The sequence below is a fragment of the Triticum dicoccoides genome, chromosome 1A, assembly GCF_002162155.2.
Source record: "Triticum dicoccoides isolate Atlit2015 ecotype Zavitan chromosome 1A, WEW_v2.0, whole genome shotgun sequence".
Taxonomy (NCBI): Eukaryota; Viridiplantae; Streptophyta; class Magnoliopsida; order Poales; family Poaceae; genus Triticum; species Triticum dicoccoides.
Genome location: NC_041380.1, coordinates 89105862 through 89122727, shown reverse-complemented (window position 1 = coordinate 89122727; position 16866 = coordinate 89105862). Strand labels below are relative to the sequence as shown.

Genomic DNA, 16866 nt, shown 5'->3' with positions numbered 1-16866 from the left:
TGAACGTGCATGCACTATTGGTTCTAGAGCATGTTACGCATGCCGCCGCCCAGATGTTTCTTCCACTTTATGTTCAGCATCTCATCCCCTTACTCCCCTTTCTGCTATTTTCCCACTTACCTTCACCACTTGCGGGGTCGGTGTCCTTTGTTGAATTATATATGGGCCTAGGTGTCATGACACGGTTGCAAATTTAATACAATACCAGCTATGGAGAAGAGTTGAGACAACTTTATAAGAGTTTCTCTTTCATATGCTATTGGAACTTGAAAGGAGAAGTGGTACATATGTGTTCCTCCTCCGTTGCGCGCGTGTCGTGTTTTGACAGTGTAAAGAAAATGATTTATGTGTAACATAATACTAGTTATTTTGGATTACTAAAGATGATTGCGATAAATGTGGTTTGGACTTTTGGAGTCAAGACGAAAATATCATCCATGATGTTCTGACCATAACATGTTTAAACAAAAAAGAAGAGTGATTTATGTGCACTATAATTAATTCCATTTTGGATTAATAAATATAATTGTGATACATTTGGATGAAATTATCCTTTGCTGCATACATCACTCACATCTACTTCCTCCGTTCCTAAATGTAAGTCTTTTTAGATATTTTAAATGGACAACAACATACGGATGTATGTAGACATATTTTAAAGTGTAGATTCACTCATTTTACTCCGCATGTAGTCATTTGTTAGAATCTCTAGAAAGACTTATACTCCCTCCGTTCCTAAATATTTGTCTTTTTAGAGATTCCAAATGGACTATCACATACAGATGTATATAAACATATTTTAGAGTTGGATTCACTCATTTTGCTCCATATGTAGTCATTTGTTGAAATCTTTAGAAAGACAAATATTTAAGAACGGAGGGAGTATTTAGGAACGGAGGGAGTACAAACAAATCTGGCTAGTCTTCAACAGCCTATGTACAAAGATATACTGTCGACTGTGTAATTATTTCCATCAGAGATGCTATACTGGCCGCCACCCATATCCTGTATGATCCGACGCCTTAGACTAATCCATCATTAAACTATGGTGCACAGCCGAATGCCATGCAGCAACGTCCCTCCTTGCATGTGAATACATCTGCACGTCTACGCTCATTGTGAAGCCCCTCGTCTGTTCTCACCATCTTGCTGATATTGTAGCCTTGTAGGTAAGGGAAACACTTCCTATCCCTAGCGCTTCCTTAATACTCCTTCCGTTCCAAATTACTTGTCGCATGTATGGATGTATCTAGATGTATTTTAATTCTAGATACATTCATTTCTGCAACGAGTAATTTGAAACGGAGCGAGTATAAGACACTATTGCTGAAAAGTTTGTTTGGAGCTCTGGCTCCATAGAACTTGTTTTCTGGAAGAAAAAAACAAAAGATATTTTTTTAATTTTTAAAAATCCCAAAGACAGTTGCACCAACATACTAATGTACTCCCTCCGTTCCCAAATACATAGTATAAGTCTTTCTAGAGATTCCAACAAGTGACTACATACGGAGCAAAATGGGTGAATCTACACAATAAAATATTCTACATACATCTGTATGTTGTATTCCATTTGAAATGTTTAAAAAGACTTATATTTGGGAACAGAGGAAGTATTCTACATGTGTATAATTTTTAAGATGAAATTATTTAAGATGTAAGCTAAAAAATTAAATTCGTGTCACTTCAGCACATCACTGTTTATAGAGTACTAAAATCCACACAATTATTTTTAGCTCACATCTTAAATCATTCCATCATGAAAATAAATCTATGCACACATAGAATACATCCATATATACATATGGATTTTATATTTTGACACTTCAAAACGGGAATTTTGAAAAAATAAAATAAAGAAAACACAGCTCTGAAGCCCAAGCTCCAGTACGCCTCACTCAGCGGTTGCAGTTTTTCAAGATACTCCGTACAACAATGTACGTGTTCTGCCAAAAAATATGGTTCAGAAAGCTGCAGGTATACATTCTTGTTGAACATGGCCTACGTGGCGGATCAGCTTGAACAGCACACTTAGTATTCAGCATCAGCTCCCTGCTGCTGGCACTAATTTGTGTGCAACAATCTTCGAACGAACTCAACAATCTTATGAAGATACTAGTTCATTCCAAGAAGCAAGTCAGTACCAACACATATGTTATTCGGATGAAAATCAGCAAAAAGAACTGCACTCTGCAGGAAATCAGATCTGAAGCGAAATAACATTGATGCCCAAGTTTGCTGGGAACAGAGAGGCAGTACTGAGTTTACATTTTAGACCAGAGAGCAACATCACATAGTGTATGCTCACAGATTGTTTTCAGCTGGTAGACCTCAAAAAATTCTCAACTCTGATGAAGACTTCTTTTGGGCGGGGGAACTGTGATAAAGCCTAAGAGATGGAACAACAAGTGTTTGCCGATTTCAGTACAGAGTTGTCGCGTAGTCTCTCCATTTGTAATCAGCACTTCGTAACGCAGCAGCTGAATCGACATTGCTGTCACATAAACTACAATAAAACAAGGTTAAATGACAGACTGGAATTCAACTGAAATTTAAATCAACAGCAGATTACGTCGATGGACAAAGAAAATTGACAATTAACCTTTGATCTTAGTATCTTACACTGTTTTCCCATTCCTATCAAATTTCTAACTAAATAAGTGAATGGATAAACCATCTGCAGCCAAGTGTTCATACAGTTTGTCCACAACAAAAGGTATCATTCACATCCTTAGGATGTACAGTACAATACTTCAGACGGTTACCGCATTCTTGTAAATTGTTCTTCACAAGTCCACCAACTCACAACGTACAAAAAGAGCAAATTAAAACAATTAAGGACCGAACAAGGGCGTTAACTAGGCTGTCCAAGTGGTGTTGATTGTGCACCTACTGGGCACCACGTTGCGTACGCTGAGCTATGTCACCACGCGTAGGCAATTTGGTCATATCTAGGGCCACTTGTATGTTGTGTTGGGTTTCTGTGCTGCTCTGGTCAGGAGGAAGCTTAAAAGAAGGAAAGGAATAACTCTGGCTGTATCCCATACTCCCGTTATATTTTACAAGTGGTTGCAGCTGATTTTGCTGTTCATAGATTTATTATTTACACAGATCAACTTAGGTCATAAAAACAACTGGACGCGCCCCAGCATCTAGTTAGAATAACTGATCACAGAGCACTCCGTATTACTTTAACCAGGATAGGAATCACCATTTACTAGCACAGACCACGAAAAGGAAACTAAACTCTAAGGTGAGGGGACAAGAGAGTAAACTATGGTATTCCATATCACATTTTGAGGCTTGCATAGACAGGAAGTAAAAAAAAAAGGGCAGCCCGGTGCATGTAGCTCCCGCTTGCGCAGGGTCCGGGGAAGGGTCTGACCACTTTGGGTCTATTGTACGCAGCCTTTCCCTACATTTCTGTAAGAGGCTGTTTTCAGGATTTGAACCCGTGACCTCATGGTCACAAGGCAGCAGCTTTATCACTGCGCCAAGGTTCCCCTTCCCCGGACCAGAAGTAAATTATGAATGGCATTTTGCGCAGAATAAATCACAGTATTCTGAATGGTATTTTGAGGCAAATTTTGAATTACTATCAGTTTTCACAACTACAATAACAGAAAGTAATCTGAAGCAGAAAACCATACAATCAATCCATTCTTACTGTTCCACACCAGATATTAACATCAAGAACAAACAAACTCTAGCAACATCATGCTATGGTTGGTTCCTTACCGGTAACAGAGCAGCACTAATGAACCTGACTCTGTTGTTTAACAGCAGTTCGAGCAGCAATTGTGGATGGGATAACAACAAGAGATCGGGAGGGAACAAGGGCTGTAGGATGATCAAATAACACCTCATATCCCTGCATGTTATTTATGCTTTCGTAAGGCATATTTACAAATAGTAACAACACAAACAAGTAAAAAAACATATGTGATAACATACCATGTACCACGTGATGTCGCCTCAGAAAACATCCGATATCAGCATGGGAGATAAAGTATGTAAACTGCCCTCCAAAACCGCCATGCAACAATCCAATTATTCTCCCATTACCATCTAACAACGGAGCACCTGAGCTTCCTTTTTCAATTGCTATTACTACTTGAGTGAGGTTCATTGTGTATCCAACAGTGTTCACAAGTTCCAAGTCACGGACTGTTCTTGAAGGGTGAGAAATTGATCCTTCAACAGCTGTTCGAGGTAGGCCAGGAGGCCATGAAATCATTGCGCACTTGTCGAAAGCTTCTGGAGGAGTTGGACTAAGAATCAAGCCCTGATGACTGTTGGTACATCTTCTGCCCAAATTCTTAATATCTGGTCGGTATACATGAAGAAGAAGCAGGTCTTTCTCGCAATCGATGCCAATCATGGAAGCTGGTGCATAAACTCTTGCTCTTATCCTGCTTTGCCCGCGGAAGCTCTGCTCGTAATGATCACACAACACTCTTACAGAAAAAAGCGAACAAGCATCTTTAAGCGAAAGGGGTTCTGAACTCTTGAATACGTGTTGCATAAGATGGGCACATGTTAAGATCTTAAGATGATCATCTGCCTCCTCCACTACAACGCCTGTGCAATTTTGTCCTCGGAGGTCTAACTCCGCAGCTCTTTTTTCTGCAGGAACAGTCTCTACTTTGTTCATAAGAGCTATAAGTGCATTAATTGCAGATGCTTTTGGTCCGATAGTGATGAAAAATATAGAGCCTACAGAACGGTTGTAGATCCACTTCTGTAACTCGCTCGAAAATGCATTTGGCGGAGCAGCCATCTAGCAATGAGAAAAAGAAAAGGATTTTTTAAGTACAGTTTACAGTTTGGTACAATGCAAACAAAAAGAACAGAAGTGAGGAAGTCCAGGGAGCATACTACCTTGTATTAGACACCCACGGTCAACCCTGCGTCAGGATACAGAAGAGGAGGTGGTGATTCTAAGTAATGAGATCAAAGGAAGCTGTAGGAACAAACAGCAACCTTGCTTAGCGTGACAGTAAATAAAAAGTCATAAACAAAAGCCATAACATCTGAGAATAAATAGTAAAACCCCCAAAATGAATGCTAAGGCCAGAAGTACAATGAATACTTCTTTTTTAACATAGTTAAAAAGAAAAGACACTACACAGCAGCATGAGTTTGATCAAGAACGACATCTATATCAGTTTATAATCGGCCCATATTAAAGCAGAAATAAGAAAATATGAAACTCTATTTGATTTCATATAGATAGAATAAACAAAAAAAGACTCAACACTCACTCAAGCCAGCTAACCGTGTTTAACTTTACTCACAATTAAGGGCTTAAAATAATGATTTGACATCTAATTCCTTAAAGGCATTTGAACAAAAATGCTACTCCCTCCGTCCCAAAATAAATGTCTCAACTTTGTACTAAAGTTGAGACACTTATTTTGGGACGGAGTATATCCCAAACCTACAATGCACTACTTTAACTCCACAAATGGGCAAATTCAGTTTTGTGACAAACAGATCTTTCACATTAGATTGTAACTAGATGTTCAAGGCTTCAAGTCTAATGGCTTGTTTATGCTGTACAACAGATCCGAAGATTGATTAATAGAGATGTTCAAAACTTGTCTGTGCTTCCAACAAAGCATGAGGATGAACCAGTAATGACTATCAATCATCCCTATTGGGGGAGTTTCTTTTTGCTTATCTCTGTAGTTCTCTGATTTTAGAACTTTTAAATATAAGGACCAAACTTAAAGATACGGAGACTCTAGAAAGTTTGCCAGTCAACACACATAGGGAATGAATGACAGTATAGGAGCTGGATGTATTTTGCACACGATAGAAACAGTAACTCTATGTTTACCTTGCGAGTGATAGCCTTCTAAGCAGAATACATATGACCAAGAACTGAAGCATAGTCATTACTCCGTACATATCCCTGTAACAAGTTAATTTGTCATTACAGAACCTGATAAAGTTTAATCATACTTGCATGTAAATGATCAATCAAAAGTTCTAGAAGCAAACTGCTCAAACAGGGACTTAAACTGGATACCTTCTCAACCATGACGCTGTTTCTTTGCTGCTGTGAAGTTACAGCAGTAATACAGCGGACGAAACTCAACTCAATCAGAAGTAACACGCTCCACTCAGAAGTACACCCTGAACTCCTGAAGAAAAAGAAGAAACAGCAGTCAGCTTGAAGTAGGTAATTCTTAGCTCAAGGTATAAGAATGAGTAATAAGCTAGCAAGCCCATTCTGGTTCAGTCAACATCACACAGTACAACTGAAGAAGCTCGACATACAAGCATTCTCCCTACCATCTAGCCAAGAGACTCGGGATAATGCCAGTTGTGATGTGTTACGGTAGTCTCCAAAAAGGAACAACACACTATCATAACAAACCCAGAAAACCCAAAGGAGAAAGCAGTAACAGCAGCAGCAGTTACGGGAACCCCTCCCTAAAGCCGAAGAAGAGCAGTTGAGTCGGACACAGGATGCCCATGAAACATCCATCCATCACAAAATTCACAAGTCACCCCACTGTTTTCGTATATGATAAGAAGTCTTGTAATGCTGCATGCTAGGAATGCAGCTTTACATCAAATCAGATGACACAAACAAAAAATACCATGGAGAATCATAAATGCAGGCAGGGATTCATCAGGGAGGCCACCTCCTGCACGAAGGAGGAAAAGCAACGGACCCCAGGGCACAAGAAAGACCACGCCCACACACATCCATCCCCTTCCCTTCCCCACAAGATTCAGCAAGTGGCCACACATAAGCAAGCTCAAAAAATAGTCGTGGTACCTACACCGCTGCGGAATAAATGACAAGAATCCATCAAATCACGTTCCCCATCACACGAATCTCTGAAGCCTCTGTTCGGGCTCTCTGTTCCTGGGAGAACAGAGATTGGAGTGGACCAATCCTGCCAAGGATACGGACTTCAGGCGGCTAATTGCAAAAGAAATCGCTGGCGTTTCTGTTCTGGCTCGATTCTTACCACGCTTACTGATCTAATTAAGCAAAATATGAAGAACTAGAGTATCTACTGTACTTGAGTGATTGACAAAAAACTACCACTTTAGGGGTTCGCGTCCCACAGAACTACCACTTTTTTAAAAGTGACCGAAAACTACCAAAAAAACGTAAAAACGTGACTAAAAACTACCAGGTTGAGTGAATGGTGGTTTAGACCGTTTTAACCGCAATTCTGACGTGAGTGGCCCACGTGCCAGGTTGGCGGCCCGCCTAACGGCTAACGGCGCGCGCGCGGGGCCGTTAGAGCCGCTCGTCGGCCGCACCTGGTCGGGACCAGGTCATAACCTGGCCGACCGGGCTGCTCGTCCCCACCAGCTCTCTCACTCTCCCCCGAGCTCCTAGCCCTAGCCGTCGGCAGCCATGGCGGCTGTGGATGCAAACTCCGGCGGCGATTCAGGCATACCTCCGGGCGGCAGCGCGGCACAGCAGCCTTCTCAGTCCGAATCTAATCCTTCCGCTGCCGGCGCGCAACAGAGGTTGGATTGGTCGGCGCTGACGCGACCACCGTCGACGACAAGAAGCAGAGCTCAAGGTCGGCGGAAGCTTCCTCGTTCTGCTGGCGGCGGCAGGTACGACCTAGTTTTTTGCATGGTTGTGAGATTCAGAGATTCAGAGAATCGGTAATTTAGGCTAGTTTTTTGCATGGTTAGATTCAGTTATGGTCATCTTGGAAATTGTTAGTATTGTGCATACTTTGTTGTGTAAGAAACTGAAAAAGCAGTTTGACAGAAACTCAATATTGTGCCTACTTAGGTTCAGTAATCCTGTATTCAGTTAATAAAGGTATTTCATTTTATAATTTTTAGAATTGATGACCCAAAGTGGTCAATTTGGTTCCATTTCAATGCCAGAGAATCTGTGGTTCAAAATTTATACCAGTCAGACATATCATATTTGACAATGATTTCTCTTATTGGGAGTGAGGGCTTTGTGGCTGATGATTATATGTACTATGTATTTGATGAGGAGAAAGGATTAGAAGGTTTAGATAAAATATGTTGTGAAGATGATGTGCAGCAGATGTTGGCACACTCTCATAATGAAAAGTTTCTGAACATAAGAGTAGTGGGAGCTCTTGAGGAATGTAATGCAGATGAGAACAGAGATAGTTATTTTGCTGAACATTGCATTAACACTCAACAAAGTTGCACTAAGGTGGTGGATATAAGCATGGACAGAAAGGAAGAGCTGAAGAAAAGCATGGTGCAGAGAGAGGCTGACCTTAACCATTTTGAAGGTGATACTGATGTGTCTGAATTTGTTTCTGATGATGAAGCTGCAAATTCAAGTTCAGATGGGAACAATGTGGATTTTCAGTCAGAGTATTCCTCTTAAGATGAAGCTGCAAAACAAGATACAGCAGTGGTACAGAAACTGAAGGTAGTGAGAAAACCTGGTCCAACTAGTAGATCCCACCATGAGATTGAGAAAATGGAGAAAGCAGATTGGTTCCCTGAAGCAGATGAAAAATGTTTCCCTGGTGACTATGGCATCAGTGATGAAGAAGATGAGCCTGAAGGATCATATAAACTACCAAGTGGTAGGAAGAGAAGGAATAAGAAGTTGAAAGACAGGATATGGTATGATCACAAACTTCAAGGACCAGTAAAACAGTTTTGTAAGGGCTTGTGCTTCACCACTGTGTATGAGTTCAGAGATGCACTTAGGGATTTTCACATTAGGACTTTGAGAAATTTTCAATACCACAAAAATGCCCCAGATAGGATTATTGTTTGGTGCTCAGAGAGAGCCACCCAGGGATGTGATTTTTATATATGTGCCTCTAAGTTAGCTCATGAAAAAACATTCTGCATCAAGAAGTGTGATATGTTGCACACTTGTGGAGCATGTGCAGAGTCCACGAAGGTTACTACTAAGTGGATGTCAAGGTCAGTGGAGGCAGCATTGAGAGAAGACATTAGATCTCCTGTGGATGCATTAATTAAGAAGACCAAGACTAAGTTTTCAGTGGATGTATCAAGAAGTGTGGCATATAGGGCAAGGAGGAAGGCTGTTGATGTAGTTCAAGGTGACCACAAGCAGCAGTACTTGAGGCTCAGGGATTATCTTCAAGCAGTTCTTGACACAAACCCAGGTAGCAGGTGTATAGTAACAACATTTGAAGATCTAGAGAACCCAACACCTACTCCTAGATTCAAGTATATGTTCTATTGTTTAGCAGCTTCAAAGAAAGGTTTCCTTAATGGCTGCAGACCATTTATAGGTCTTGATGGATGCTTCATCAAGTTAACCACTGGACAACAAATTCTTGCAGCCACAGGAAGGGATGGAAACAACAATATTTATCCTATAGCTTTTGGTGTGGTTGACAAGGAAGATGGTGAAAGTTGGAATTGGTTTTTAACTCAATTAGATGTTGCATTGGCAGTGGCAACAAATTTGGAACATACACTATCATGTCTGATAGGAAAAAGGTTGGGAAGAATTTCATTGAGCAATTTATGTTATTACTTTTTTCAATTGTATTAATAATTTGTGAATGTGCAGGGCTTGCTTAAGGCAATAAATGAGGTATTCCCTGAGTCACCTCAAAGGTATTGCCTTAGGCACATATATGCAAATTTTCAATCTGCTGGATTTAGAGGCCAGGAACTAAAGAAGTGTATTGACAAGGCTAGCTACTCCTACACTAAACATGGGCATGAACTAGGCATGGCAGAGCTGAAAGCATAGTCTGAGGATGCTTGGAAATGGCTCAAAAAAATTGAGGTCTCTACTTGGGCTAGGTTTGCTATGGATCATACTTGCAAAACAGATTTAGTTGTGAACAATCTAAGTGAAGTCTTCAACAAGATGATACTGGATGTTAGGGCCAAACCAATAAGGATAATGTTTGAAGGGATTAGGACCAAGCAAATGATTAAGAGGCAACAAATTAGGAAGAAGTTACAGATTAGCAGATGGACAATCACACCAACCTACTCAGAGATTTTAGAAGAGAACAAGCAGTATGCCAAGTATTGTCAGGCTGATAGAGCAGGTCCAACAATTTGGCAAGTTACTAGCAAAGAAAAATAGTATTGTGTGGACATGGAAGGGTATACATGTGACTGCAAGAGATGGAACATGACTGGTGTACCTTGCAGTCATGGCATATCTGTACTGACAAAGCAAAATCTGCATCCTGAGGACTATGTCAATGACTTTTTCAAGAAGCCACTTTATTTGGAGACATACAAAGAAATTAAATACCCTGTTCCTGGTCCAGATTTCTGGCCTCACACAAACACTCCAGACATTGAACCTCCTGTGTTCAAAGAAAAGGCAGGCAGAAAACAGACTGCAAGGAGGAAAGGAGAGTTTGAAGTTCCTGCCCCAAGAGACACCAATAGGATGGGAACAATTACCTGTGGAAATTGTGGGTTGGAAGGACACAAGTATACAAGTTGCAATAAGACTCTTAGGCCTAAACTGCAAATGAGGAAAAACAAACACCAGGTAATTATCAAGCATCAGAGCAATGTTTCCTTTTACATAGTCTAATCTAAGTTAAGTTGGACCTTTAATGCAGGAAAACAGGGCGGTCTATGCACCTGCTCCATCTGCTCCAATACAAACTCCAAGAGCACCAGCCCCTAGTGCAAGAGCACCAGCTGCTGCTGCATCAGCACCAGCTCCTGCTGCAAAAAGGGGTAGGCCTACAGGTGGAGGGAGAGGCAAGGAATTCAGTGCACCAAGATCTGTTGCTGCAACTTCAGAGGTTTTGGCTGGTAACAAAAGGAAGAGGTCTGCAAGCAGCAGATTGAGGGGTTATTTCTATGCCAGTGGTAACTGACACTATAAAAAGGTAGAACTTCTCTCTTTGAACCTGTTTGAATTAGTTTAGAACCTGTTTTTCTTTGTTTTGAACCTGTCTGTACTTTTTTGCATGAGTATGTCTGAATTTGGGTGAACCTGACCGAACCTCACTGTACTTGTATCAAATTTGTGGTGTACCATGGGCCTGATGCTGGGCTTCCGTGTTGGACCTAACTAACCCACCAAGCTTGTCACACTATGTACATAAGAGAGGCCACCAGAAACCACTGGATCCTTGCGCCTCATTCCCCTTGACCAAAACCTAGCCGCCACTGATGGATCCACAGTTAGGAGAGGTAGTTGATGAACAAGACGAGGTTGCTAGGGCTGAAAGGAGGGCTGAAAGGAGGGCCAACCATCGAGCACAGGCACAGGAGCGACGCCAGAGGATTGCTGCCATGATTATGGCGGAACGCAACCAGAATTACGTGAAGAAGTTCAAGGAGGTGTTCCCAGAAGGAACCAACATCACAGATGAACTAATCATCTGGTGGGCCAGAGACAGGGCTTCTTTCCATCGATTCCAAGCAACAAGGAAGAGATGGACTCAGATCCTGGCTGCAGCAGAAGGAAGACAGGATTGGGATTAGTTCTACGCGGTAGTTTCTGACTAAATTGTGGTGTTTCTGAATCTGCTTGTCTTGTGCTCAATATTGCCCTGAATCTTGTTCTTAGTCTTGCTTTGAATCTTGTCTTCTTCTAAACTTTCTGAACTTTATGATTGCAGTGAAGGATGCAGTTCAGGAGATGCACCAACCTTGATGAAGACGATGCAATGTGGCTGCCTGAATCTATGTTAAAGAGAGTACTCATGTTAAAGACTATGCTTATTTTCTGAACTATCTATGTTTGGGTTGTTGGAAAATCTATGATAAAGACTATGCTTATTTTCTAAGAAATGTATCCATGGCACAATATTTTTAAGTCTGAACTTATGCCTGAATCCATCTATCTACATTTATCTGAATGTTTATACTTGGGCTTTGCTGAAATGTGATTTTTTGGTCACTCTAATTTTTGAAATACTCCACTGTTTGACCATCAACTACTCCACTGTTTGAGCACACAAGTTCCAAGTTGCTGGGTTTCAACAAAGACTTTAATTGCAACACAACTACCACCATTTCTCATCACTCAATCTACCACTTCCCCATTGTCACACTCCACCGCACTTCCTCCACTCCAACATTTAAGTAGCCCAACAGCTCACTCTATCTCTGCTCACTCTACCTCTCTCTCGAAAACCTCACTCCACCTACATCCATGGCTGGTTCTTCCTCTACGCCAGACCCATGGCTGAACCCCTTCCCCACCAGCAAGGGCTGGGTTGCCATGCTTTTTGGGTCGGCTCACGGCGACGAAGACCTCTTCCTCGACTACATGAAGATTGCCATGAGATACAGCAGCGCACAAGGGCTCGTGAATGCATCAGAAGAGGTGAGGAAGAAGGCGATGACTGAGGAGAAGCAGCGCATGGACCAGCGCTATGCAACCCCAGGTAAGGGTATCATGCCCATCGACATGTTGCTGTGGGAAATGAAGGAGGCGGACTTCGGCGATGCTGGGCAGAGGGAACGGTGGGCAGCCCACCGCTATATCCCTCCAGCACAAGCTGCAACTCCAACTACTATGGGCAACGCCGACGAGGACCTGCAGATCATCGCCCCACTAGCACTGCTGGCTCGCCGACGTCCTCCTCCCATCATCGTCATCGATGGAGACGAAGAGGAGGTGCCAGAGCTGCCACCTACCACTCAAGTCAAGCAAGAGGTGCGACGGTCAGGTCACATAGCAGGGCAGGGGCCTAACAATCTGAAACAGTAAGTTTCAGATTCAGTTATCGCCAGATCTATGTGAGATTCAGTTATGTCAGTTTAGTTCTGTCAGTTTATCAGGGTGTTTGCAATCTCAGTGAGATTCAGTTCTGTCAGTTTAAGTGTCTTTGAACAATTTCAGTGTCCATGTCCTATCTATGTAAGACTAAATGCTATCTATGGGAGACTAGATGTCTTCCAAACTTCTCTGAATTTGTCTGAACCTGTGATGAAGCAATTTATGAAGTAAACAGATCTCAGCAAGAACTTATGATACAACACACACAAATAAACTACATCAGACTTAGATAATTTAGTTCTTAACTTAACTTAGCACCAGTTCTCAGCATCAGGATAATATTTGGGCAGTACAGATCAGGGCAAACACCACCCCCACACCAACCAAAATGATCTGAACCCATTACAGTTCTTAGGTAGTTCAAAGGTAGTTCATAAGTAGATCAGGGCATATTTGCATCAGACTGATCATTCCTAGGCCAATTATATATATAGGCCTCATATATACTTACCATCCAGAGAGTTGCCACTTCACTCCTCCATCACAACTTCCTTTATCTTGTCCAGCTTTTCCTTGCACCCATGACCAACCTTAAGGAGCTCAGCAATGACATTCTCCAGCTTCTTCTTCTCTTCTTTAAGGAGATCTTTCTCCACCTCTAGCTCCTTCATGGCCTTCCTTCTGTTTTGGATTATATCATCTTGACTCTGAAGGATGCACCTTTGTTCTTTCTTGAGCTTAAGCTTCTCCATTTGAAGCTCAATCTTTGCCTGCTCCTCAAGTTGCTTCTTCTCCTCCTTCGGTTCATTGATTGCCTGGCTTATGCAATCCATGTCATGAGATTTGATTCCATCCTAATAATCAAACAACTTGGACACATCATCCACCAGCCGGCTATACTGATTGGCCAGAGAATCAAGCTCCTTCTGCAGTTTTGCAACCTCTATCCCATGAGCCTCATTATCCTGGGCTCTACCAAGGTTCTGCTCATGATACATATCCCAGAGCTTGCTTAAGCGCCTTTGCAGAATTACAGGCCAGGGGGCATCTACCCACTCCAGAACACCACAGTTCACACCATCCTGAAAATCAATTTAATTTTACAGTGAACAAGCAAATTCAGAATAACAAATCATAAACAATAATGATATAAGCTACACTAGCTAGTTAGTTCTATACTACAAGTACAGTATTCAGACATGTTTCCAGTGCTCTTTACTACAAGTAAAGTATTCAGACATACCAATGTTTTCAGACTTAAGGAAAATTCAGAATAACAGCAACTAAACACTCTGTTTCCACTACACAGCAGAAATTCAAACTAATCAAATCCACACCAACTTGGTCCATTACCTCAGTAGCACATCCTATGAATCTCCTGCCAGTGTCAGTGCCTTCAAATGCCACAAACTTGCCCGCCCTCTGCCTGTGTAGGATGCACCTTCTGTCAGATTCAGTCACAAGCCCATAGAAACTAGGGTCTATCACAGTGTCAGGAGTTTGCTGCAAAAGCAAAAGCATATCTATATCAAGAACAACTCACATATATCAACTTAAATGGAAAAATCTCAAATATCTTCAAACCCTAACCCTACCCTAACCCTAGAACAGAACAGACAGGAGAGGGAGAGGATAGACTGAGATGACTTACAAAGTACTCCATCTGCATGCTGCTGAACTCGCTCATGTACCCATCATCATCGTCCGACGTCTTGTTGCTGTTCGGCCACGACGGCATGGTCACGGCGTCGCCGGAGCGCGAGAAGAAGAAACAGAAGTAGAGGAGAGCAGAGAGGAGTTGAGTGAGCTCGGGGGAGAGTGAGAGAGCTGGTGGGGACGAGCGGCCCGGTCGGCCAGGATATGACCTGGTCCCGATCAGGTGCGACCGACGAGCGGCTCTAACGGCCCCGCGCGCGCCATTAGCCGTTAGGCGGGCCGCCAGCCTGGCACGTGGGCCACTCACGTCAGAATCGTGGTTAAAACGGTCAAAACCACCATTCAGTCAACCTGGTAGTTTTTAGTCACGTTTTTTACGTTTTTTTGGTAGTTTTCGGCCACTTTTAAAAAAGTGGTAGTTCTGTGAGACGCAAACCCCTAAACTGGTAGTTTTTTGTCAATCACTCACTGTACTTCGCTCCCGTGATCCTATCTACGTGCACGTGTCCAGATATCTCCTCGTCCCCCCATGAAGTCGTGAACTCAGAATCGAGATTCAATTTTATCTTAAACCCCACAGCAGGAGACCCGCTAAATGCATCGGCGAATCGACGCGCTGCACATGAGGAGCAAATCCAAATGCTGCTCGCGGAGCAAAAAGTGAACCCAAACGGGATGAGGCGAGCGTGGAGACAGATGAACTAACCCTGGCACTCGCGGCTTGCTCGCGGGGTCCAACCGGCGCTGAAGCAGGGACCAAGGGGGCGGGGCGGCGCGGGGCGGACCGAGACGGGGCCGCGGCGTGCGTGCTCCTATGGGGACAAGGGAGGGGCGTGAGAAGCGGGCGAGGGAAGGAGAGAGCGGCTGACGCGACCGGGGAGAGGACGACCGGCTCGCACCTGGGCGGTTCCCTCGCAATGTCGGGGCGGTGGCGCGCGCGGGCGGACGACACCGTGCTCCCGCGAGGCTGCGGCCTGGGAGAGGGCGCGCCTGGTGAGCGGCGGCAATGAGTGGGAGGAGAGTGTGCGTGCCCCGCGAACTGGGCTTTGCGGCTTGGGGAGGAAACGAAGGCGGCATGTGCTCGGTTGCCTCCCTGGCGGTGGGGCCCGCGCCTCACCCTAATTCTTTTCACTTCGCGGCCTTGCACTGTGAAAACGATACTCCTATGACGAGTAGCGGTCACGTTTCCATTTTCATCGAATGCCCTTTTGTCCTCGCGTGCCATATCCACAGTAAGAGCATCTACGATTGACCCTTCAAAGGTCCGTGGACAATGATTGATTGGTCACGTCTCAAATTTGCTTTTCTGCATTTAGATACCTCATGCTACAAAACTTAATTTCAATAGCTACATGGGAGCTCCGTCCTTGGTATTACGTGGATTTTATCCTCTACATGCTTTTGTTTGGATTCTATGCATGTTTAGCTACAAAGCGAATCGGCAGCGAACGACGGAGAACTCGATGCTGTTTCATCTGATGAATGTTGACATCGGCCGACCGATCCGCCACTGCATAATCTTTAATTTACAAGTTCTCCCCATCCCAGGTAATCTGCACCGTGTCTCTCTCGCTCTCTAGATCGTAGAACTCTACAAGTTCTTCCCATCCCAGGTAAGCTAGCTGAGTTTTATCCTAATGATTTCAATTCAACATAATTGATGGATCTCGGTCATGAACTTCGGATTTTCTTGACAATGTCCGAGCGGGCCAGAGATTTGACAATTTGGATGGCATTGCTAATCTTGCTAAAGTGTTGGTGGAAACTAAAACGCATCTTGCTTTTCCTTTGGTGTATCAACTTCTCAAGTTGGTGCTAATTTTGCGAGTTGCTACATCATCAGTGAAGAGATGCTTTTCAGCAATGAATATCGTCAAGAGTATTTTGCGAAACAAAATGGGTGACGAGTTCATGAGTGATCCTGATTTGCTATGTCGAGAAAGATATATTTTCTACAATATAACGAATGATTATGTTATTGATCTATTTAAGAAGATGAAAGATCTAGAAGGGAAGTTATAAAATGTGAGTCTCATATCACTTTAGTTTTTTTGCTTAATGATACTTATTGTCTGCATTATTTCTTTCTTACTATTGTTGTGAATTAATATATATTCTTTTGTTTATCTTTTTCAGAAAGTTGCAAATAAAACATTCCAAAGTCATCGTTTTGCTTATTATTTATGGAATATGTAAACAAGTGTTGTTCTATGACTTCGCTCGGCCAATACTCGATATGGTTTTTTTATGTAATAATAATATCACAAGCTCATTGCATATGTTTGCTCTTTATATCGCTCTTGACCATTGTCTATGTTGTTGCACCACTATAATAGGCTTACCGTGGGCAGTGATTGACATCACTGCCCATTTTTTCTAGCTTCCTCCCTGCGTAATACGTTGATCAACTATCCTAATCCTCGTCGGAGATGTCCACTATCTCGGTGCCTAGCTTCGGGTACATGGACGGCAGCCGCAACTCTAGCTCATGCGGCTCCTCCATCTGCTCCGTGTCAGCCTCCGCTTCCACCACG

The 16866-nt window shown here is 42.9% G+C and overlaps 1 protein-coding gene across 5 annotated transcripts; it reads right to left on the bottom strand.

Annotated features, from left to right (window-relative positions):
• Window positions 1–1956: 1956 nt before the first annotated feature.
• LOC119364767 lies at window positions 1957–15125 on the bottom strand. 5 transcript variants are annotated; one of them, XR_005175113.1, is made up of 11 exons: window positions 14328–14573; window positions 14030–14179; window positions 13188–13758; window positions 8418–8477; window positions 8246–8300; window positions 6032–6146; window positions 5840–5914; window positions 4879–4960; window positions 3952–4777; window positions 3736–3868; window positions 1957–2503 (listed from the first exon to the last, which is right to left on the bottom strand). XR_005175113.1 is itself a non-coding variant. In XM_037630293.1 (3 exons), the coding sequence occupies exons 1-3, from the start codon at window positions 14412–14414 to the stop codon at window positions 13531–13533; spliced, it is 465 nt and encodes a 154-aa protein (XP_037486190.1). In that variant the 5' UTR covers window positions 14415–14573; the 3' UTR covers window positions 12970–13530. The 5 variants fall into 5 exon arrangements, 1 of the variants encoding a protein (XP_037486190.1); XR_005175105.1 differs by lacking the exons at window positions 8246–8300; window positions 8418–8477; XR_005175124.1 differs by lacking the exons at window positions 8246–8300; window positions 8418–8477 and having other exon boundaries at window positions 14030–14102.
• Between the last annotated feature and the right edge of the window lie 1741 nt (window positions 15126–16866).